This window comes from Dunckerocampus dactyliophorus, chromosome 18 (assembly GCF_027744805.1).
Source record: "Dunckerocampus dactyliophorus isolate RoL2022-P2 chromosome 18, RoL_Ddac_1.1, whole genome shotgun sequence".
Lineage (NCBI taxonomy): Eukaryota > Metazoa > Chordata > Actinopteri > Syngnathiformes > Syngnathidae > Dunckerocampus > Dunckerocampus dactyliophorus.
Genome location: NC_072836.1, coordinates 8,361,019 through 8,384,423, shown reverse-complemented (window position 1 = coordinate 8,384,423; position 23,405 = coordinate 8,361,019). Strand labels below are relative to the sequence as shown.

Here is a 23,405-nt window from a genome sequence, read left to right as displayed (position 1 = left end):
GACCTCTCTGGAGGAGATGCAGCTCGAAAAACATCACCACATTACTGGCGAGCAGGAGGCGCACTTTATCTCGTAACTAGAAGCGCATGGTGGTAGACGACCAGAATGTACCCCACCAGTGGGGTATTCTCATTTTTTTCCACATAACATTTACAGTCATGGCCCAAAATGTCATGTTTGTCATCCCCACAAATGCTGCTTGTTTTTTCAGTGCATAACAGACACGAAAACAGCGAGCCTGTATTTGTTTGTGTAAGCTGCCCCTTCTACGCCGAGACAGCTGCGCACAAAAGGGTGAACATTTGTCATGCTGCCCGTGCTATCATTTTTCTGACAAATACACCATATGGCGGCGCTGTTTTTGAACACCTTAACTGTGATTCGCTAGAAATTTCTCCCACATCTCAACGAAACACCTGCTGTAACTTTAGGGTGCTTTGCCAAATCACCACCAAATTTGGTACACCCCTTTAGGGGACTGGCAAGCACATGTGTGTAACATTTGAGCAAGATTGAATGAAAAACATGGCCGCCATCAAGCAAAACATCTTTGCTGGGGCACAAGTGGGATTTAGCAACTATGAGTTGGCCATAAGCCACTGAGCATTTGTCTACTGATGATAAAAACGTATACATACGCTAGCATGTCTCCCTTAAGCATTTTCACCACAACCCATAGGGGGCGCCACAAATCTCATCATCTCATCTCCACATTTGACTAACATACAAGCCTATCGTGCTAGTCAGCCTTGTTCTCTGCTTAAATTGGTGTGGAACGCTTCAAGATGTGAACCTGCAAGCTGCAAGTGTGATATTTCCTACTTCCAAGTGGTCTTGAACGCAGCATAACATAACTACAAAGCCAGTGCACGCGAGTGTGCCACAACAAATAAAGTAACATCCTCTGTGACGGACGGAGGACACTGGAGAGGAACACTTGAGGAGATTTACACACCAGTCGCGTGACGCAAACTTCTTATCTCCGGTTACTGTATAATTCTCTCACAAGGTAAACTGAGGGGCACAAAAGCATTGAGCAGAGGAAGGGCAAAGACGGGGGAAAAGCAGCACTTGGACGTCCCTGAGTTTCCTTTTGGAGAAGGACGCTTTCACCTGGAACAAGAAACAGCAGAGACAGCAGAGGAGACGGCGAACGATGGAAGAAGGGTGCAAAATGAGGAGGAGTGACAGGAGGCTTTCAGGAGCTTAGAGAGCAGATGTAGGATGCGAGGAAAGGGAAGGAGGAAAGGTCATGAAAGAGAGCGTGACTAAGACAGTGATGATGAGGAGGAAATGGAAGAGAGCAAAGCAGGTTAGCAGGGTGGTTTTTTTGTCACCATCTTCACGTGTCACATTTGCACCTGAAGGAAAGAAAAAAACCCACATTTATGGTACCCCAAGTCCAGCCTGGTGGTCCTGCACAGTGAAGGGAAATAACAATAATAATAATAATAATAATACATGTGTGTAAAATGAGTGTAGATTTTCACATGAGCGAGCATCAACACTATCAATCATCTTTAACGTCCACGTGTGTGATTCCCAACCACTGTGCCGCGGCAAGGTAGTGAGAACTCATCAGAGGTGCCACGGGAAACGATCCAATTTCACGTAATTGGTCCAGAAATGATTATTTATTGACTACGAATAATGGATCTCTGTTCATCTATCTACGGGAGCGATGTACAGAACAATTAAACGTCTCCTCCACTAGGTGGCGGAATGTATAGTTATTGTGGCAGGTGTGCTGCAAGATGTAAAATGTATATATAACATAGGTAGGAAACACGGGTATAGAGGATCTTTGACATGTTTGCAGTAGGCCCTTAAAAACAGCAGCGTGATCATGTCAATTACCACTCCTATCAGGTGGTGCTGGACCGTTCTCAATGCCTAAAAAGAGCTTACATTTACTCGACATTTACTGGGTGTGCTTTTTTTTTTTTTTTAGGATGGGTGGGGGGAGGGGGTGGTTGGGGTCCCTGTGAAAATCATGCTCAGCTCTTGACTGGTGTGTCAATGGAAAGCCTGTGTGTTTGTATGTACGTGTGTGTGTGTGTGTGTGTGTGTGTGTGTGTGTGTGTGTGAGAAGATTGCGATCATGCGTGTGCGTGGACACAATCAGTGTCGGTTGTGGTGAATTTAAAAGGTCTCGCAAGGGAAGGCGCAGGTTTGGGGAGGGGGGGTGGTGGTTAAACAAAAAAAGGGTGATTGGCTGTGGGTACTCACTGTAAGGGACGCACTCATACTGGATCTCCAAGTACTTGTAGGTTCCAGGGCAGGGGTCTGGGAACACGTCGGACCCCGCCACCACCACACACTGGGTGCGGTTGTTACACCTGGCAGGCAAAAAAGAGCGGGAAAAGTAAGCAACCCTGTTGGAATAAAGACAAAGATACAATTCCTAAAAACAGCAGAAAACTACTGTCATATGAGGACCCTTTTTTGTGCAGGAAATCCTTAATAACAGCAGAGCGCTCCGGTCATACAGTATAAAGGCTCTTTGACCAATGTTTTTGCTGCCAATACCTAAAAACAGCAGAGTGCTCCACTTATATCTGAGAAAATTTTTGAATCACATTTTTGCAGTCGATCCTAAAAACAGCAGAGTGCTTCTGTCACATAGAGGATCTTTGACCAACATTTTTGCTGCAGATACAGTACCTAAAAACAGCAGAGCAATCCTGTTACAGCCTACAAATTTTGCAGTGAATCTTAAAAACTGCAGAGCACATCTGTCATAGAAAGGATCTTTAACCAACATGTTTGCAGTAGATTCCTAATAACAACAGAGCACTCCTGTGATATAGAGGATCTTTGACCAACGTTTTTGCTGCAAATACCTAAAAACAGCAGAGCGCTCCTGCTATATGCTGAAAGATTTTTTATTTCAATTTTTGCAGTGGATCCTAACAGCAGCAGAGTGCTTCTGTCACATAGAGGATCTTTGACCAACGTTTCTGCTGCAGATACAGTACCTAAAAACAGCAGAGTGCTCCTGTTACAGCCTACAATTTTTGCAGTGAATCTTAAAAACAGCAGAGCACATCTGTCATATAAAGGATTTTTAAGCAACATTTTTGCAGTTGATTCCTAAAAACAGCAGAGAGCTTACATAAGGATCTTTGTCTACCATTTTTGCCATAGGTTCTTAAAAACAACACAGCTCTCCTGTGATATTGAGAATCTTTGACCAACGTTTTTGCTGCAAATACCCAAAAACAGCAGAGCGCTCCTGTTGTATGCTGAAAGATTTTTTTATTTCAATTTTTGCAGTGGATCCTAAAAGCAGCAGAGGGCTCCTGTCATATACAGAATCAGAATCTCAACATTTTTGCACTAGATTCCTAAATACAACACAGCGCTCCTGTCATATAGAGGATCTCTGGCTAGCATTTTTGCAGAAGGTCCTTAAAATCAGCAGAGGGTTCATGTCATATAACGGAGCTTTGACACATATATCGTCATCATAAATACATAGAGTAATATGTATAATCTGTATAACGATGAATGCCTGCGGTTGGGTGTACCTGCCTCACGCCCCAAGTCAGCTGGGATGGGCTCCAGCTTCCCTGTGACTCTAATGAGAACAAGAAAATGGATGGATGGATCAATGTCATATCTAAAAATAAATGCTATTCTCTGTTGTATGATGGACTGCCACACACTTGAGTTAATCTCTCTCTTTCTTAACTTTATCTGCATATGACCGAGTTGTGTTTTAAAAACGTTTAGCAGGTTCTTGCACCAGAATACTGTTCTTAAACTCCACTGTACACCTCAGCTTTACAGACGCCATGTCAGCGCATACTAAAAGTCATTGCAGCCACCTCCTGTTTTTATATTTGTGGTGAGTCATTTAATTATTCAAGTAGTGGCCCACCTGGCAATGAATTGGGGTATGGCATCTATTAAAGCGGGGACCACCAGCTGAAGAAAAAGGTCAACAAAACAAAGAAAAAGGTCTGCACTTAAATGAGCGTCAGTCTTCTATTTTGGTGTTTTTAGTTGTGATGAAGCAGATCGGTTGACAAAGTTCTTGTATTGGATGCCACCTCAACCTGTGACCAGTGGGTGTGCAGTAAATCACCTCCAGCAGATTGTGCAGTGTGTATCAGCGTGCAAGTGTGTGTGCATGTGTCTTGTGTATGTTTATATTTGTATTATTGTTGCAAGTGCATTCTTAGGGCTTCTCGCAGCTGCTCTTGGTGTTTGCGCTCAGCATCTGCTTCCTCTGAACTCAGATCAATGAAAACCCTCTCCCCGCTATCCATCACACATGTAATGGAGGCGCAGCGCTTGTGTGTGTGTGTGCGTGCTTGTGTGTAAATGGCAAGATTGTAGGAGAGAAATGAGAGGGGGGCAAATAAAGGACTGCGAAACATGACGGCGAGATGGTGTGAAAGCACCAGAGGTTTAAGAGGCAACATGGGAGAAATGCTTGAAAGTGAGATAGAGCTGGATTATGTGTGTGTGTGTGTGTGTCGTGAGGAGGCATGCGTCGATGTGCTTTTACACGGCGGCATTGCGTGCATATGAATGTTTTCTCCCCGCTGCACGCGGCCAGGAGTGTTTGCCGTCGTCCTTCCATGTTCTCTCACCTCTAATTGCTCTCACTCACGATCCCCCTGGAGAGCGCCCACTCTTACGTCACTCGACTCCCCCCCCCCGCTGCGTCCTCTGTCCCCCCTCCCCCTCAGGTGCAGCTATCACATGATCTAGTCTAGTGTGAAATTACTTCCTCCCCTCGTGTTCCCTCCATCTTTTGGACCAGGGCTTTTCAACTCAATTGTTTCTGTGGCCATGTCTTCAGACGGTTAAGGACTGGGGGCGAGACTTGGAAAATAATTAATGAAGTCATTAAGACGAAAAAGCGCCATGTTAATGCTAGCCAACAATCTAATATATGACAGGAGCGCTCTGATGTTTTGAAGGAATCTTCTGCAAAAACACTATTCAAGGATCCTCTGTATGACAGAAGCTAAGCCAACTTTATTTGCATAGCACTTTTAAAAACAGCAACCACTGACCAAAGTGCTGAACAGGAGGTAAATGAGGAAGAAGATAAAAGATGCATGAAAATAACAAAACTAACTAAAATGTACAGGGCTAAAAAATAAAACAGATAACAAAGACAACAAGTAAAACACACACCTAAATATACGTAATAACAATAAAATCAAGCAATAAACAATACAATCAAAATATGAAAGCGCGCTGCTGTACTTAAGGCATTTACTGCAAAAACACTAGTCAAAGATTCTCTATAAGACAAGAGCACACTGCTGTTTTCAAGGATCTACTGCAAAAAATGCTTGACAAAATACTCCAGATGACACGAGCAATGATAAAAAATAGAACTAATAATTAATAATACAAAACATTCATTCATTTTCTACGCCACTTATCCACTTATCCTAGGTGGTATGCTGGAGTCTATCCCAGCTGACTTCGGGGAGAGGCGGGGTACACCCTGGACTGGTTGCCGCCAATCGCAGGGCACATATAGACAAACAACTCTTCACAATCACATTCACACCTATGGACTATTTAGAGCCACCAACTAACCTAACATGAATGTTATTGGAATGTGGGAGGAAACAAGAGAAAACCCACGCACGCACAGGGAGAACATCCAATGATCATTTAAAAAAACGCTCCAGTGAGGCGAGATTACTCTGCACTGTGCAGGTGAGCAAATCAAGCGCTCCTTTTTTGTTCTGCCTGTAACGTTAATGGCCTTTCGTAACTTCCCCTGAGCTCACTTGTAAACAAACATTCACTTTCTGAGGAAGACAATTTGCGTAGTGGTTGCACGAAATGCTCTGCGATTGAGGGTGGTGGTGGGGGGGTGGGGGGTGGCATACATCGGGCACAGCAAAATTTTATCGGCCACTTGAAACGCCAGCACCATAGTGTTTGAAAAGTGCAAAAGGTTTGCCTGAGACCTCCGTTGCGTCACACCGGCTGCTCTGAGCTTGTGTCCGAATACAGTGCGCCTTGCTGGGCCACAGCAGGTGGCTCCCTCTGCTTTATACTCTGGTTCTCCTGATAGTAGTGATGTGGCAGTAGTAATGTCAGGGTATTTGATTACAGCTACAGTTGATTTGCTCCAGTCCTTCTTACATCCAGGTGTGCACAAACTAAAGTTAAATCAAAATAAAAAAAAAAAAATCAATATAAAAAAAAGTTAGCAGTACCATATGAGTCTTGAGAAACAAGATATCGTGCATCTCTGCATATTACTATTTCACAGTACAAATAAATGCCATCCAATATTAACCGCTTATCCCTAATAAAGCCTGGTACTCTCGGCAGTTGAGTAAATAAATTGATATTAATATTAGAAATAACTCAGTATGGTGCACTCCAAACTAAAACCACATAAGTACACATATAGTTATTATATTATTATTATCAACTGGATGTCATTTGATGGAGGTGTACCTAATGAAGAGGCCAGTGGGTGCATATTACCAGACAGTCCAGACAGATGATTTACCTCTGTGACATGATCTTGACGGCGTCGGGTAGGTAGCACTGCACGTTCTCCATCTGGAAGGGGTCGGCGTCGCAGATCTTGTCGTCGGTGCGGCCGTAGTTGGCCGTCTCGATCATGATGACGTCGCTGCCGGGACAGCGCAGCTCGATGGGGTAGCCTTCACAAGCCAGCTCTCGCCGCATCAAGCCAAAGGGCATCATCGACCGGCTCAGAGCTGGGGAGGAGAAGACGAAAGGGGGGGGGGGGGGGAGAGAGAGAAATGAATGATAACTCCACCAACCTTGATTCATTTCATAGGAGGAGGCGCTTTGTTGCTGCTGCGCTGTAAATACGATGTGAGGTGTTTGGCGAAACTTTGCATCCTCATGGAAGCCATGCAGCAAAAGTATCGGGATGCGAGGCTATTACACCTTACAGGATGTGAAAATGTCAACTTTCAATGGTTTTTCCCCATTTGGGAGGATGTGGGACCTGAGAGAGGAGGTGATTCACGCCAACGGTGTTTGAAAAGGTTGAGGTGCACACAAGAGTGCCTTTATGGAGCCAGCTTAGTGCACAAAGAACAGAAAAGGGCATTCTGCTAAATTTTCACAACTGTATGATTTAAAACAAAATAAAACAAAATAAAATTTCTGTCCCCTGGGGGGCATGACAAAAAAGTACAGTTATCCCTTGCCACTTTGTGGTTCAAATTTTGTGGCTTCACTCTCTTTTACTGAGGAAATTAAGCTATTTAGTCAAAACATATGCATATTTAAGCACATTTTAAAGTTTTTTTGCCTACATTAAGCATTTCCCAGCAAGAAAATGGCTAAATTAACTAAAATACAAATAGAGCACATGCAATAGACGCCTTCAAAGACTGGTCCCTAGGTGTCAGTAATGTTACTGTAATGTTCAGTGAGACATGCAAGCACCAGACTTGATCGCCAGAACAACTGTCTTTTATTGCAGGTTTGAATGATCTCACAACAGGCACAATAATCCCTAATAAAAACATGAGATGCGGCCGTAACCCACGGCAACCTGAAACTCAACTCTGAACCCCCAACGCCACTCAATGCTCCCCTAGGGAAGACAGTTATAGCAACACACACGGGCACAGGTCTTATTTATGACTTAAATGCCTTATTTACTCTTATTATGTCAACTATATAGGGTAATACCAGTGTAAAGGTGACTATAGGGGTGTTAGTTCATGTCTAGAGGGCTCTAATAAGGTTAAAACCGTATTTAGAAAGTGGTAAACAGGTTTTCTATGCTAGAACTATGAAAATATTCCTTTTCATTGCCCTTTTGTCTCATGATTATAACATTTTAATATTTGTATTACATGTATGCTAGCATGACGTCCTAAGCATTTTGACCACAACCCACAGGGGGTGCCACCAATGTCATTTACAGTGGATCAGTGACTGAAATGAGTGTTCTTCTTATGACACACACACACACACACACACACACACACACACACACACACATCGTCACATTGGTGACACAACACATTATATATTGGCAGACAAATAATTTCCAGCGACTCCGACAAGACACGGCGCCGCTCGCGAGACAAACTGTGAGAGTGTCAAATGTTAACAAACTCCTACACCCGAGCTCACTGTGGGAGCCGCGTCCTTCACGGCATCGCTCAGAGTAAAGAGCTGAATACGAGAAGAGAGGGAAAAAAAAGAAAAAGTTGTCAGTCTAGCCTTTTGTCTCTAGTGTGTGCTGTTTGACATGCGTGTCAGCGCACGGTGGTCAGCTTCTGTGTGGACGGGAGACAGCAGGGAGGAGGAGGGGAGAGGAGGGGGTGATTGGGGTACGCGGGGTTAATCGGTGAGCCAGGCTGAGAGGCATGAACGACGGATCCAGAGAGGTGCTGAGAGAGTTCTTCTCTCCAGTAGTCTCTTCAACTGTACACCCTTCACTGCCTCTCTTGGATTGGAGAAAAAAAAAGTTTTTGCAGCAGATTCCTATAAATAGCCGACAACTCCTGTTGTAGAGGATCTTTGATTAGCATTTTTGCAGCAGATCCCTAAAAAAAAGCACAGCTTTCGTCTCATATAGAGAATCTTTGACTCGTGTTTTTGCAGTAGTTCCTAAAAAACAAACAGAGCGCTCTTGTCAAACAGAGGATCATTTTTGCAGTACAGTCACCCCTCGACACTTCGCACGTCCAATTTCACAGCTTCAATAAACCATGAGTCTTCAAAAATCATGCTGGTTCGTGGTTGAATATGGCCTGTTATTTGGAAACAAATATGCATAGTGAAGAAAATGTTACATATTTCTTGCCTAATTATACCTTTTAAGCATAAAAAATAGCTAAATGAACTCAAATACAAATATGAAGCGTTCAAAAACGTTGAGAATATTTTGTATTCTACACTGGTCACTGGGTGTCTGTAATGTTACGGTAATATTTGGAGAGACACACAAGCACCAGACTTGCCGGAACAAAAGGCTTTTCTTGCGGGTTTGAATGCTCTCACAACAGGCACAATAATCCTGAATACAAACACAAGATACTGTTGTGGCCGTAACCCACGGCAAGCCTGACATCACTTCTTGTCCGCCCCTCACTCAGCTCCCCTGAGGGGAACACAATTATAGTAACACAAACGACTATAAATCTTATTTATGTATTAAATTGCTTATTTATTCTTATTATGTCTACTATATTGGCTAATTCGAGTGTAAAGGTGACTATAGGGGTGTTATTTAATGTCCAGAGGGCTCTAATAATGTTAAAAAACGTATTTAGAAGGTCATAAACAGATTTTCTATACTTAACTAAAATATTCCATTTATAAATAAGGAATTCTACGAAAATTCACTTATCATGGGCGAGTCTGGAACCAAATGATTACTGCAATCATAGAAAACATGTTTTCTGGCTTGCACAGACACAGAATTGGAGAGAAAGAGAAATCAGTAATCTGGAAGTCCAGTCCTCCGTGTTGAAGGACAGCCAGCTTTTCTTCTCTGAGCCTGCCAGCCGAAGTGAAGCGGTCAGAGCTGCTGTCCGTGGTACTGAACTAACAAAACTTGTTGTGGGGGGGTGCGAATAACTGAATCCTCTGTGAGCTGGAGCGTGGCGTCAGAGGACTGCTAAACGGGTCGGAGCGCAGCTGCCAACTGTGCTGGAGGAGCAGACGGCTTTGACTCTCCATTGATAGTCGAGGAGGACGCTCTGCATGCTGTCAAATGTAAAAACGGAGTGAGCTCAAATTTCACGGGGGGGTGTCGCTTTTACATTTCCACCTTGAGTCAGCCCCACTTTCCTGACACTGCTTGGGTTTCATCCACTGTCCGTTCCAGTGGACAGGGGCGCCCATGTGGGTGAATGTGGACGTCAGTCATCCTGCAGCAGTGTGCTACATGATTCACTGCCAATTGACTTGTTCATATTTCTAAACGTCGTGTAACTAACTCCATCAGGGCTGACTGACTCGCACACCTCACATCTTTTCTGCTCTGCCAGCATGCGAGCGCCAGCTCACAAAGACCTAGATGCAAAAGCGCATACTAATTAAAGCCGCAGAGATGCAAACAGCAGGCGCGGCCAGCCAGCAAACAAACACACACACACGCGCGCGCGCGCACACACACACACACATTTATGCAAAAAAATAACAAAGCAAACACCTCGTGACATCCACTCAGTTGCGTGTGCACACGTGGCGTGTTGGTGTCACAGCAGCATTACAATGTGTCAGTGTGTGGCCTTGTTCTGTTAACTAGCCTGTGGTGAAAGTACACAGCAGCTGGACAGCCATTAGAACCTCACACTGAGACCAGGGAGGTGAAAGAGGAGTCCAGGAGGGAGCTTGCAGAAAGTTTTGAATGATATGCTTGCGTGAAGAGTAGAAAGACAATGTGTGTGTGTGTGTGTGTGTGTGTTTGCATCATCCAGATGGCTTGAGGCCTAGCTGGAATGGAGTTGAGCTGAGATGAGCAGAGGATGAGCTTGGACTGGCCATGAGCTACGATTGTCCTTCGCTGTGCAGGAATCCATTACGCTCTCAGGGTCGACTCTGCCAGCACACACACAAACAAACACACACACACACACACAGAAACACTGCGCATTGAGTCGTGCATGTCACAGCAACCCGATGACAAAGTGTCATGCTCAGCAGGAGCCATATGCATAAATGGCGGATTTTGACTCATCTCCTTGCGGATGCAAAAACAGACAGACGAGCAAATACTGTATAGTACATAAGATGTGCATGTTCCTTTAAATACTAAACAATCAGTGTAAGTAATGTCAATAGCTTTATTTTGTGCACCCACCTTGAATAAAAACACCTGAGGTAAATCAAAACCTATAGGGCGAAAGGATACACCCTTTAATATGCTTAAAATATGACATACCATTAGCTAACAACAGTTTGTTACTTATTTAATATTTTCTTATTGGTGACGCTCAACAGTGAATAAAAAAAAACAACTGAGGCAAATCGAAACTACTGAGAAAATATTATATGGCTTAAGTAACTTATATTAAAAGTGCGTATGGAATTAAATAGTATTATCTGTAAGTATGTTGAAGTATGTTGAATATTTGTATAATTTACTTATTGGCACACAGAGAGAGAAAAAACACAGAAAGCAATTTATGTGGTATTTATGTGGTTTAAAAACAGTATGTGCATGTGCCATTAACTAACAACAATAACTCTACGTCATGTTGAATATTTTTATTATCTACTTACTGGTAAACACCCACGGTGAGTAAAAAAACAAACCCAAACACCCAAAGTAAATCTAAATCTAAAAACTATCGAGAAAATATAATATGAATTATGTATGTCACATCAAAAGTGCATACAGTACATAATACCATAATCTGTAAGTAACGTTGAATATTTGTATTATTTACTTATTGGTGACCCCCACGGTGAATAAAAAAAACACCCGAGGTAAATATGGTTTGAATATTGCACATAATATGCGCCGAGTTTCCTGGGCGTGGTTGGGTTGCCGAGGGCTCGGTGTTACTTGTGAGGAGCTGAAGTGCTTGCCTTCATAATGGAAGCTACAAATTAAGAGCAGGAGAGCTGATTGGATTTGAATCATTATCCTTGCGCAGTAATTAAAGCCTGAGGGTGAATGGATGTTTGGACCGGCTGACAAGAACCTTTTTTTCTTTCTTCTTCTTCTTTCTTTTTCGCACACGCTCGTTCTTTTCCACCAATTCCAACTCTCTGCAGCCGCTCTATTGAAGCACGCTCTTCCACCTAAGACAAGATTCAATGGAGACGAGAACTTTAAGCTCATCCTTTAACGCAACACACAAAGGATGTGTCCTTAAACCTTCTTAGCAGCCTTCCGTCACTACTCTATTTACATGGGTTTTTATGTCAGTCATATCCGACACCACAGCAAGTAAATCATACAAATATGAAATGTATGCACTTAAACGTGCCCTTCTAATGTGCTATATTTACAGCGCATTTAATGACATGCTTTTGGCTGTCCTTTTGGCATACCTCAGGTGTTTTGTTTCGTTTTAAATCACCATAGGTGTTCACAGATAAGCAAATACTACAAATATTTAATATTACAGTTATTAGTTACTGGGACACGCACATATTTGAACTTGTTTTTTTATTTCACTGTGGGTGGTCGCCAATAAATAAATAATACAAACATTGAACATCACTTACAGTTATTGTTATTAATTAATGGTACATGTAATTCTACTGTAACCATGTCACGGAGTGATTTACTTTGGGAGTTCTAATTAATCACCAGTATATATTAAAAAAATGAATACGACTTAGTTGTTATTATTATTAATGCACTTCTAATGTATTATGTTTAATGGTGCATGATTTTGCTGTACTTTTGTTTTAGCTTGGGTGTTTTTTTTAATTCACCGTGGGTGTTTAAAAATAAGTAAATACGATATGAAATATGAAATGTTACTTACACTTATGGTTATTATTCCATGGTACACATACTTTTGTTGTAACGTATTTAAACCCTATTATATTTTCTCAATGGTTTTGATTTACCTCGGGTGTTTTTTTCCCCCCGATGGGTGCACAGCAGGGATTAACTGTAATAATCTTCAAGAATGCTATTGAACATACTGTATGTAAAAATTAGCATTTTAAAAAATGAGACATTTTGGTCACAGTCCTGCAAATTACAATAAAATTAAATGAACAAATACCTTGAAGTGCAAAATAGGGCACATTTAAATTGTTGTCAATGAACGGAAATGTGTAACTGCTAGCATAAATGTATCATTGATATGTATCATTCAAATTCAGATGCTGTGTGGAACTTTTTCTCGCCGTATGCATGTAGACTTGTCATCTTTTTCACTTTTTGAAGGCTCGCAAGCTTCGTCTTTGGGATTTGTCAAAGTTTTTCCAAGCGGATCTGACCGAGGGATGGTAGTTTTGACATTTTGGACGACTTGTGCAGAGCCTCGGAACATCTCTAATAATACATCCAGGCAAAAGGTGTCCACAAAGTTGCTAAGTTGAGTCTCAACAGGACGTCCTGTACTTGTGGAGCCAACTTGTTAGGCGGCTGGTTGGCTTTCTGGGTCCGAAATGTGACGAGCCCCTCTTGGCCCTCCTGTCAGTTCCAGCAGTTATCTCTTAATTCTGCTCATTAGCATTGCACTCGAGCAGAGTGCCATAGAACACTCATGCCAAGCTAAGTTGAGTAAGTCCTGCTTCCTATTCATCCCTTTTGTCCTTAAAGTGACCCCCAGGCTTGTAAAGAAAAACAACTCACAGTCCCACGGGGAGAGGGCCAGTGATCAGTGATAGGGATCCCTCTGCAAAAGCGAGACGCATCCCCTGGCAATTTATCCGGCGATTCATCAGCTACATTTTAGCGACTCGGAGTTAGCCTAATGAATCGCTGGAGCGTGGCCTTGTCGAGGCGATGCGGATAAGACTGTCACATCCGCGCAGGCTTCACGCTGACGAGTTGTGATGCGGTGACATCCTGAGACCGAACCTAAAGGACGAACATGAGGGTGCACGGAGGACGGCCTTGGTGAAGCTGGAATAACGCATGTGGACAAAAGTACCTGGCCACCTTGGCATGAGACATGCAGGAAGTAAACATGGAGCAATCGGCCCACAGCTTCTATTTTTGTGAGACGACTTTCTACAAGATGCCTGTGGTCAGAGGTGACTAATGTTGGACCTTTGTGACCAAAGAATTGCCCAAATTATTAGAGAAATAATTAAGATTAAGCAGGAACTATGAAGCCTGGATCTACCTCTGTGTTTATGGCGCTACATATACAGGCCCTCGGTTTACAATGACCATGCTCTCAGAAATTAATTAAAAACTCAATTTCGGCCCGTAAACATGAAATTTGCTCGTGAACTAGTTCCGGTGCAAACGCCGGAAGAACGCACACGTACGAATACAGTGTGCGTGCAGCTTCACTGAGGAAAGATAACGTCGCAAACGCGTTAACTTTTTGCACGTAGCAGTGCGTCAAAGAAAAGGAAAGCCATCGCCCTGGAAGTGAAAATGAACGTCAAATAGGTCAGAGAGGAGAAACGCCCACCAATAATCTAAAATTTAGAATCAATTGATTTGGAATGTAAATGAATTGATTCATCATGTCTTGAAGTGTTTGGGGAAAATTGCAGCGGTGCAGCCAGCAGAAGCACCGGTGAGTCAGTTGAAGGACAAAATGAAGCACAATTACCCGCCAGCAGTTTGCAGTTTTTTCCGTTACATTTTAAAAATCATTAAAGGTGTTTATCATTTCCGAGGTACGTACCAAACCGTGATTATGGTTTACTGTTACTCTTATGGATTCATGAATTACAGTGCTGTCCGCAACATTACATCATTCACAGGAGAATTCATACACAATGGAAAAGGAATAAACACACCCTGGTTGCAACGAACATTTGCAAAAATTCACCCCCAAAAGTCTTGCAGGCAAACAACAGCACCCCACCCCAATAAAAACTCATCCAGCTTCGACCTCGGGAACTCTTGCTTGTTGACAAACTCTGCTGTAGGGGGAACTAGCAGGCATGGCGGGGAGATTAAGACAGCCACTGAGACGCCCGGCAACACAACACACACAACACACACAACACACACACACACACACACACACACTTGAGGAGCGAGGCGAGACGGGACGTGCTCATACTGTCAAAGCGCTTCATTGCTAGCTCTGCCGCCTAATTATGCAATAAAAAAAAGAAGCCTCAGCGGGGGGGAGATTTAGGAGACGAGGGGGGGTTGCATAGCCCTAAAATAAAAATCAGTCCGTCCAAGTATGAGATGCAACCGGTGTAAAATATCTTTTTTTCCCTCCTCCCGAGGGAGGAGAGCTGTGCTACAGGCCGTGTACAACTTTGTTTGCAGCACGAATCACAGGAGCAGGCGCACATTGTGTCTCGTATCAACTGCAGCAGGGAAAGTGTGGCAGGCATGGCGGAGCTGCAAAGTCAAAGTCAAGCCCTGTTTTACACTTCACTTCTCTATGTATGAAATTTTGGGTAAAGTTGTGACAGGAACCAAAATAACTGATTCGAGTCTTTTCGGCTACGTTGACACTGGTGTACAAAGTGCAATGGTACCGTCCCTCTAAAGCAGGGGTGCCCATTACCAGGGTAGTGTGGGTCCATCGCATGTGTTACCCAACTCATAAACATCACTTTGTAGCTTCCCTCCTGATTCGCTGTTGCTCCTCCCCGGCAAAGATTAGAGTCACTGGTCACCAAACTTTTTGAGACCAAGATCCCTGGTCTCGGCCGTGGACCTGCACAAGATCTACCCCCCCAAACAGGCAGGATATATATGTGCACACACAATCTATGCTTTGTGTTATTACTGGTTATTGGTTTCAACATTTCATTTGGCGGGGAGTCGGCGTACGAGTCTGTGTACGAGGCAATGCGGTGTACTAGCATGTACTAGGAGACTGGGCTTCTTGCTGGGGCTCGCCGGTTGCTGCCTGGACCGGGACGAGGCGTACGGGCGTGTTCAGTGGACAAAATACATGCGTGCTGGTCACCGTCCGGGAGATGAGGGCACTGATATGATCTTTTTTTTTCCCCAAAATGTTCTCGCGATCGACCGGCAAAGTCCCAAAGATCAACTAGTAGCTCACGATCGACGAGAGTTGGCTACCCTCGGATTAAGTGGTGACCAGATGAGTCAATAAGGGGCACACGAAAATGCAACCTCCATCTTTATGATTCAGATTAAGGATAAACTAACTCAGCGGTAAGATGCCTATATAGTGGAACCTTGGTTAGCATCATTCATTCTTTCCACAGGGTCAACTCTAACCAAAACGGACGTTACCTGAATCTAATTTTCCTATAAGAAATAATGTAATTCCAATTAATTTTTCCAGAAAGCCAAAAAATGTTAACACAAAACACGTTTTAATTGTTTTACAACACGTTTTCATTCAGAAAACAATTCAAAATGCATACAAACACATATAAAGGATGAATGAAAGGGATGAATGAACATTTAAGGTTACTTTTACCAATTAATTGAAGACGTGATTCTTGGTGTGACTGAAAACTGGAAGGTGGTGGTGGTTGATCTCGCTGCCACATCGTGTCTTTGTGAACAGGTCTTCAATGAAGGTATAAGTAACCACAAATGTTCATATTTATCTCTTTCATTCGTCATTTATGTGCATTTATTTCAAACTATGAAAATATGTTTTGTGTGATTAACATTTTTGTGACATCATAGAGCGGGGACGTAACTTCCAGTTCAGTTTGCAAATTTTGTTTAGCTAGCGAAACTGTGATTTTAGGAAAATGCGCCCGTTGTTGAAACCTTTTTGATATGTTGCCTTGACTTCAGGTACATTGTCTTTTGCATAATCATTTTCATTTATCGTATATTTGCAATGTTTGATAGCAAATGCTAACTGGGCACAACACATAAAATGTGTGTATAATAAACGCTACGTAGCTATTTTGACCGACATATGGCTCAACTATTGAGGAATTATGTGTAATTATCCAATTATCCAAACAATTGACAACCAATATGTTTCTTGCGATGTCTGTTTACGTAAACTAACACTTGTACTCCTGAACCGCTGCACACAAAAGGGCGAAAAACTTCAAAACATGCACTACTACTAGGCCTGTCACGATAACAAATTTTGCTGGACGATAATTGTCCTACAAATTATTGCCGATAAACGATATTATCGTGAACATTATTTTGAGACCAGTTTTTCATGAATGTAAAGATAATACATGGCAAAATAATGTGACTACATGGTATCAAAAGCAACAAACTTTAATTTCTCAAATTTAACATTATAATTGGAATGTGAAGAGTTTTCAAATAAAAATAACCAATATAATAAACAAACAAAAAAGACAAAAAACTTGTTACGCCAGATGCACAGAGTGAACTCTCTTGTCATCCAGCCTTTTTGGTAGCGAGGGAAGAGGCAAACAGGCATGCATGTCAATATATTGAGGCTGGCAAAATTATTGAGTCCATTTTTATTTACCGTGCGGTTAATTGATTTATTGACAGGCCTAACTACTACTACGCCATTTGTGCTATTATTGTTCTGACAAAATTTGACTCCATAAGTGGGATTGACTTGAAATTTCTCACACAGCTCAATGCGCTATATAAAACACCCACTCACTGTAACATTAGGGCGATTAGCCGAATCACCACCAAATTTGGTCCACACTTTTAGGAGACTGACAAGCACGTGTGTGACAAATTTGAGAAAGATTAGTTGAAAAACGTGGCCGCCATCAAGCACAACGTTTTCATTTACAGTCATGTGACAAAATGAGAACCACCATGAGGTGTCCTAATTTATGTTTAATACAGAGCAGTGATTGCAAATTGAGAAGTTATTGTGTGTAAATGTTCTTCCATCAGCTGCTGGTTTGCCTGGCATATGCTAATTGTGTCATTAGGATGATTAATGAATTCTGCCTAGCAACAAGTGAGAGGTTGATGTGATCAAGAAAAAATATCAAGCAAGTAATTAGTTTGATCTGTTTACAATTTACAGTATGTGCCTGCAATACAGCTAAGTACTATTTGCACCACTACAATAACTAGCAAAAGTTGAAGTGTCTGATAGTTGGCCGGATACTACAAGATCTGACGTAAATCGTGGATATGCACCAAAATCGAATGGGTATGGCTTCTGGTACTCGGTGTCTGTAGTCAACATGCCAAATGTTACATTGTATACATGTTGTGATTCGGTGACCTGGTCCAGACCAAACGTTTTTAAAAAGATACTTTGGTGCTGTTCATTTTGGGGTCACACTGGTATTTTTGTCATGGGATCGAAGACTGTGCAGTAAAGAAGAAATGCATAAAGCAAGGACTTGATTGGGCATTTTTTTGGTGACATATTACCTGATGTAAGTCGAATATTCCAACCCTTATGGGTTCTGCTATATTTACCAGCTTAGATTTCATAAAGACTTTGTACAATATACTTTTAAACAGCGCTGTTATCACACACACACACACGCACACATACAGAGGGAGAGAGCAGAGCAGAGAGACAGCACTTCCAAACGCATGTTCTCTTACATATTTGTCATTTCTGCATGGTTTTTGCTGTCATTTTAACACTGGTCTGTGTCTTTGGGCCGTGTAGCGTTCAAATTTGAGCTGAAGTGAAACGAACTGCTTCAAAGTACACTTGTCATCTCAGTGCTTGCTTGGTGCACACCAGGGTTGGGATGATCACTTTCATCCTTGGCCGAACCTTTTAACTCGGGGGTGTCCAAAGCGTGGCCTAGGGGCCCTTTTTATTTAGCCCAAGGCACATTTTCAAAATTTAAAAAGAACACAAAAAAAACACACAACAACACAATGGAACAATCAGCAATAATTTTGCAACAATAAAGTCAAAATATTAAGTTATATAAAAAGGTGTAATCTAATGAGAAAATGTAAAGATAAAATATTTATCTTTACATTTTCAGTCTAATAAAATCCCCATTAAATATTATGGGGAAAAGTAACATCATTTTAGTAGCTTAATGTTGAAATATTAAAGAAAAAATGTGATATTTTTTAAATGTAGCAATATTATGAGAAGCAAAACAACAAATACATTTTCGAAAATTATGTTGCGGAAAAGTTATAATGGAAATTATACATTCAAATATGTGAATGAAGTCATAATTACGAAAAAATTATTTACTGGAAGAAAGTTTAAATATTTGGAAAATGAAAAAAAAAAAAAAAAAAGCAGAAATGGCAAAACCAGCAGTGTTTTTACAAGCATAAAGTCACAATATTAAAAGAAAAGTCATATTCTAACGAGAAAAAAGTTGTATAAACATAAATACTGCTCAAAAAAATAAAGGCAACACTAAAATAACACATCCTAGATCAGAATTAATGACATATTCTTATTAAATCCTTTGTTCTTTACATAGTTGAATGTGCTGACAACAAAATCACACAACAATTGATTTATTTGTTATTTGGACGTATTTATTTATTGGGGGTGTCTTGCTGTCCACCTGTCTAAAATAATGTCATTTTAGGAGCATAGAGTTGAAATATTAAAGATTTTTTATTTTTTTTTAAGTCAAAATATTATGAGAAACAAACAAAACAATGACTGAAGTTGTAATTATTGGAAAATTATGATGGGGGGGGAAGTCCTAATATTACAGGAATAAAATCAAAATATTGTGGGAACAAAGCCATCATTACGAGAAGAAAATTGACTATAAGAAAGGGGAAATATATGAAACAAAAATCCCAACAGCAAAAATGGAATAAAAGAGCGAGTGCTTGCGAGTGCTTCCGAGTGCTTGGACATCTCTAGGTTTTAACGGAACCAAACACGAACACTGTCAAAAACGGCTCGGTAGCAAACATGGCCGTACAGCGACAGAGAGAGAGAGAGAGAGACAGGGCAACGCGAATGAAGAGAGAACGGAGGCTGAGAGGCAAAGAAAGCATGGAGGCAAAAGAGAGACAGAGAGGGCAAGGCCGAGCGCCTTACGAGGTTCACTGCTGTCAGAAAAATGTGCACGTACTTGGAAGAGTTGCAAATCGCATCCAGAGACCTGTTAGTGGAGATGAGTGTCAAAGCCCAGTGCTGCCGCTGCATTAGACACTTAATTAACCTCCTTAGATGCCGGGCCAAAGGCTTGGCTGCGTGGACAGTGAGTGTGTACGATAGAGTGGTGTGTTAATGCCGAGGCTCCAGCGCTGGATGTTTACGAGTTGGCAATACGTACGTAACGCTCATCGTGCAGTAACTCCAGCACCCCTGACCTTAAATTTATGTTCGCAGCAATAAAATACACTTAGCAGTATAACGCTTGTTGAACGCTCCCATCTTTGTCGCGCCGCCGTGCTATTTGGACCCTTTTTAACACTGCTTTCGTCACCTAAACGCCTAATTAATTTTTATTCACCAGCAAACATGAACACATTTACACTTCCTGTCTTGCTCTTTCCACGCCTCCACTTGCTTTGTCTATCTCTGCCACTTCCACCTTGTGCATCGTCTCCCATACATTCATTTATTTGTGGCGGCCCGCCACAATTCATTTTGGACTGTACAGTATTTGAAGCCATTTTAAAAACTTTTACAATTTTTTTTTTTTTTTTTTTAGGTTCGGCGCTATCTGCTCACCCATCGCTTATCGTTACGTCATCCAGTAGATGGCGCCATAACTCTGGATAGTCAGTGAAGTACGGCTTGTTTGGAAAATGCACAGTTCAATGTGCAAGCAGAAAAATACATACACTTCTCAATACACGTAACAGGTAAATTAACACACAGCAACAATGAACTTCCATTGTACATGGGTGTTCTGAACATCCATTTCCCAGGATACGAATGTGAGAAAGGGTTTGTGTTGTTCTGAATATTCACTTCCCACTGTATGTCTGCTGACCTTGCCTACCAGGTGCTTGATACGAATGTGAGAAAGGGTTCACTTCCCACTGTATCTTGTTATGGTCTTGATACGAATATGAGAAAGGGTTTGTGTTGTTCTGAATATTCACTGATACGAATGTGAGAAAGGGTTTGTGTTGTTCTGAATATTCACTTCCCACTGTATATCTGCTGACCTTGCCTACCAGGTGCTTGATACGAATGTGAGAAAGGGTTTATGTTGTTCTGAATATTCACTTCCCACTGTATATCTGCTGACCTTGCCTACCAGGTGCTTGTTAAAAAATAGTAACTCTGCGTGCGAATGCCTGAGTTTCAGGGCCGGCCACCCCGTTCTCACGCTCGCACGAACAGACTGGTATAAAGAGGGGAGAGCGAAAACACCTAGACGGAGTCTGCTGCGGGTTGTGATCGAACGCCCAGCCGATTGACGCGAACTCTTCCACGGGTGTTGGCTCTCCACTCTGTTGGCGTAGGTAAGAGGCTTTTTCGCTGCAATCATATATCTTGTGTGTTGATGCTTAAATAAATACGCCCTTGTTTAGGCTAAAATACCTTGATGTGTCTGTGTCATTCTGTGTGCCGACTGAACACGATCCTCTAAAAAATATTCTAAAACAATGGGCAACAACAACTAAGCGCTAACTGCAAACATGTGACTAGAACTGCCATTTAAAAAGCGCCCGCAAGGCATGCTGGGTACGCCAGTGTTAACTCCCTCAATGCTCTAATATAGTGACATATTAGATGCACAGTAACTTGTACATTATCTTTAAAATCAGGAGCCCAGGGCATGATATTATTGGGGTTTTTTCATCGCCAGTGTGTGTTATATACGGCACATGCACGCAAGTCAATAGGTTCTTGTTCTGTTGTTAAATAAGGTTTAAAAACATGTGATAATGTCGCACATTGCTTATGACACAGACCAAAAAGCTCCCTTTTACCCGTCCGCACATAAACACTGAGTTTTGCCTCCTGGCCAACTTCACAAATTACATTTAGCACACATACACTGCTGCAACCCACCGTCACAAGTAAGTGTTTTTTCTTTTCGAAAAGTAGATAACGACAAAAGCTATCTTCACAGAATGGCTATACAGTCGTCCCTCGACACTTGGGCTTAAAATTTCGCACTTCACTCATTCACTGTGTTCCAAAATTATATTCATTAATAAATCACAGCTTATAAATGCCTAAAATAAGCATTTTTAAGCATAACAATGGCAAATTAAAATGCAGATACAAGGCATTCAGAAGACACATTCAAAGACGTCATGAATGATAAGTAGTACTCCACACTGGTCACTAGGTGTCAGTAATGTTACTGTAACGTTCAGTCAGACGCACTAACGGCAAACTTGATTGCCAGAACAGCAGACTTTTATTGCTAGTTTGAATTATTTCAGAACAGGCGCAATAATAACAACAAAATAATTAACCTAATATTAATAAGCCTGTCCCATCCCCCAACATCACTTTCTCTCCTCCGCATGTCCGGAACACACTTTCTTCAACACACACAAGAACGAGTTTTATTTGTCTTAAATGGCTTATTTACTCTTATTATGTCCACTATATTGAGTAATATGAGTGTAAACCTGACTATCGGGGTGTTATTTCATGTCTAGAGGGCTCGAATAATGTTACAAATTGTAATTAGGAGGTTGTAAACAGGTTTCTTATGCTCTAACTACAAAAATATTCCATTTATAAATAAGGAATCCTACTTTATTCACTTCATTTATCACTGTGGGGTCTGGAACCAATTAACCGCGATAAACGAGGGATCACTGTATACCCAAGCACAGCAGATTTTCAATCACTTGCACATACAATACATTTAAAATTGCTGAAAAATACTATAAAACAGAATCTTAAACAATACTAGCATGCATGGACATGAAAGTGAAGCTCGGTGCTCGGACTTGAGTGAAAAGGAGTCCGCTAGCACACGGCTATACAAACAGCCTGCTAGCCTTCATGAACAAGCTTGTTTGCGTTGCCTGAATCAATGCACACAAGCTAACATACATGCAGTACATCCAAACACAAACACAGCAACAAAATGGACACTGCAAACAAACAAACAAAAAAGCCGCGGGCGGTGTGTACCAGCAGAGTGTCAGCTTAAAAAAAAAAAAAGGACTGCTTAAAAGAACACGCCGCCATGTTGCCACGGCCTCTCCCTTTCTTCATCTGCCGGCCCCACCGACTCTCCCAATATATGCTCAAAGGCTGTCCATTAACCTTTGGCGCACACTGGCCCACCGTGTGATCCGCTGCTCTCAGCCCAGCGCTTTGAAGACCGCCACAAACCCCCGCCTGGCGCAGGTAGGTGGCGAGAGACAAGAAGAAAAAAAAAAGAAATGCGGAAAGCGGACAAGGAAAACGATAAACGATCAAAGGAGGACAGACGTTTGGCAGCCCGAGTTGCCTGAAATCTTCGATAACAGTGCCAACACCATTTTCTTTGAAACAATCAAGATAAATAAATGAATACCTGACTATAAATTTGAAATACAGGAAATGGATTAAGCGATCTTGTAAACACCACTTTGTGCCACAGGAGGTGGTAGTGAGTCATGTCTGCCTTGACCCTTTTTTGTAAGCAAAAGCAGGGAACTCAGCAATAAACGTATTTATGCCTATTCATTATTCCAACGCTAACCTTTCATTTATGCACATTTGGATGCAAATTAAAAACAACAATCAGGCGTGTATGCATTCCGAACTCGCGCTTTGTTAGCGGCAGTTCACAGGAGAGAGATTTCTTGAGGCGCACGTGCACGTTTTTGCTCGAGGCACGTAAAAAGAGACAGATCGTCAAGCAGACGGATGCGCCTTTGAGGAGGATATTGTCGTCATTGATGAATGTACTGTGCAGTAGGAATTGATGACTGCATATTATGCTGTCTGCCATTGCAAGTAATAAACTATCTTGATAAAAAGGACGCAGCAAACAAAAGGAAATAGTATCAGGGTGTATATACACTG

General features: G+C 41.9%; 1 protein-coding gene across 6 annotated transcripts in view; it reads right to left on the bottom strand.

Moving 5' to 3' along the window:
* adgrl1a (adhesion G protein-coupled receptor L1a) overlaps positions 1–23,405 on the bottom strand; it is a 169,228-nt gene that overhangs the window by 68,981 nt on the left and 76,842 nt on the right. For all 6 annotated transcript variants that reach the window (XM_054759732.1, XM_054759734.1, XM_054759728.1 and 3 more), the window contains exons 3-4: positions 6,503–6,716; positions 2,230–2,339 (exon numbers count right to left, since the gene is read on the bottom strand). In XM_054759732.1, coding sequence (XP_054615707.1) covers positions 2,230–2,339; positions 6,503–6,716 — 324 coding nt within the window. The remainder of the gene's footprint in view (positions 1–2,229; positions 2,340–6,502; positions 6,717–23,405) is intronic.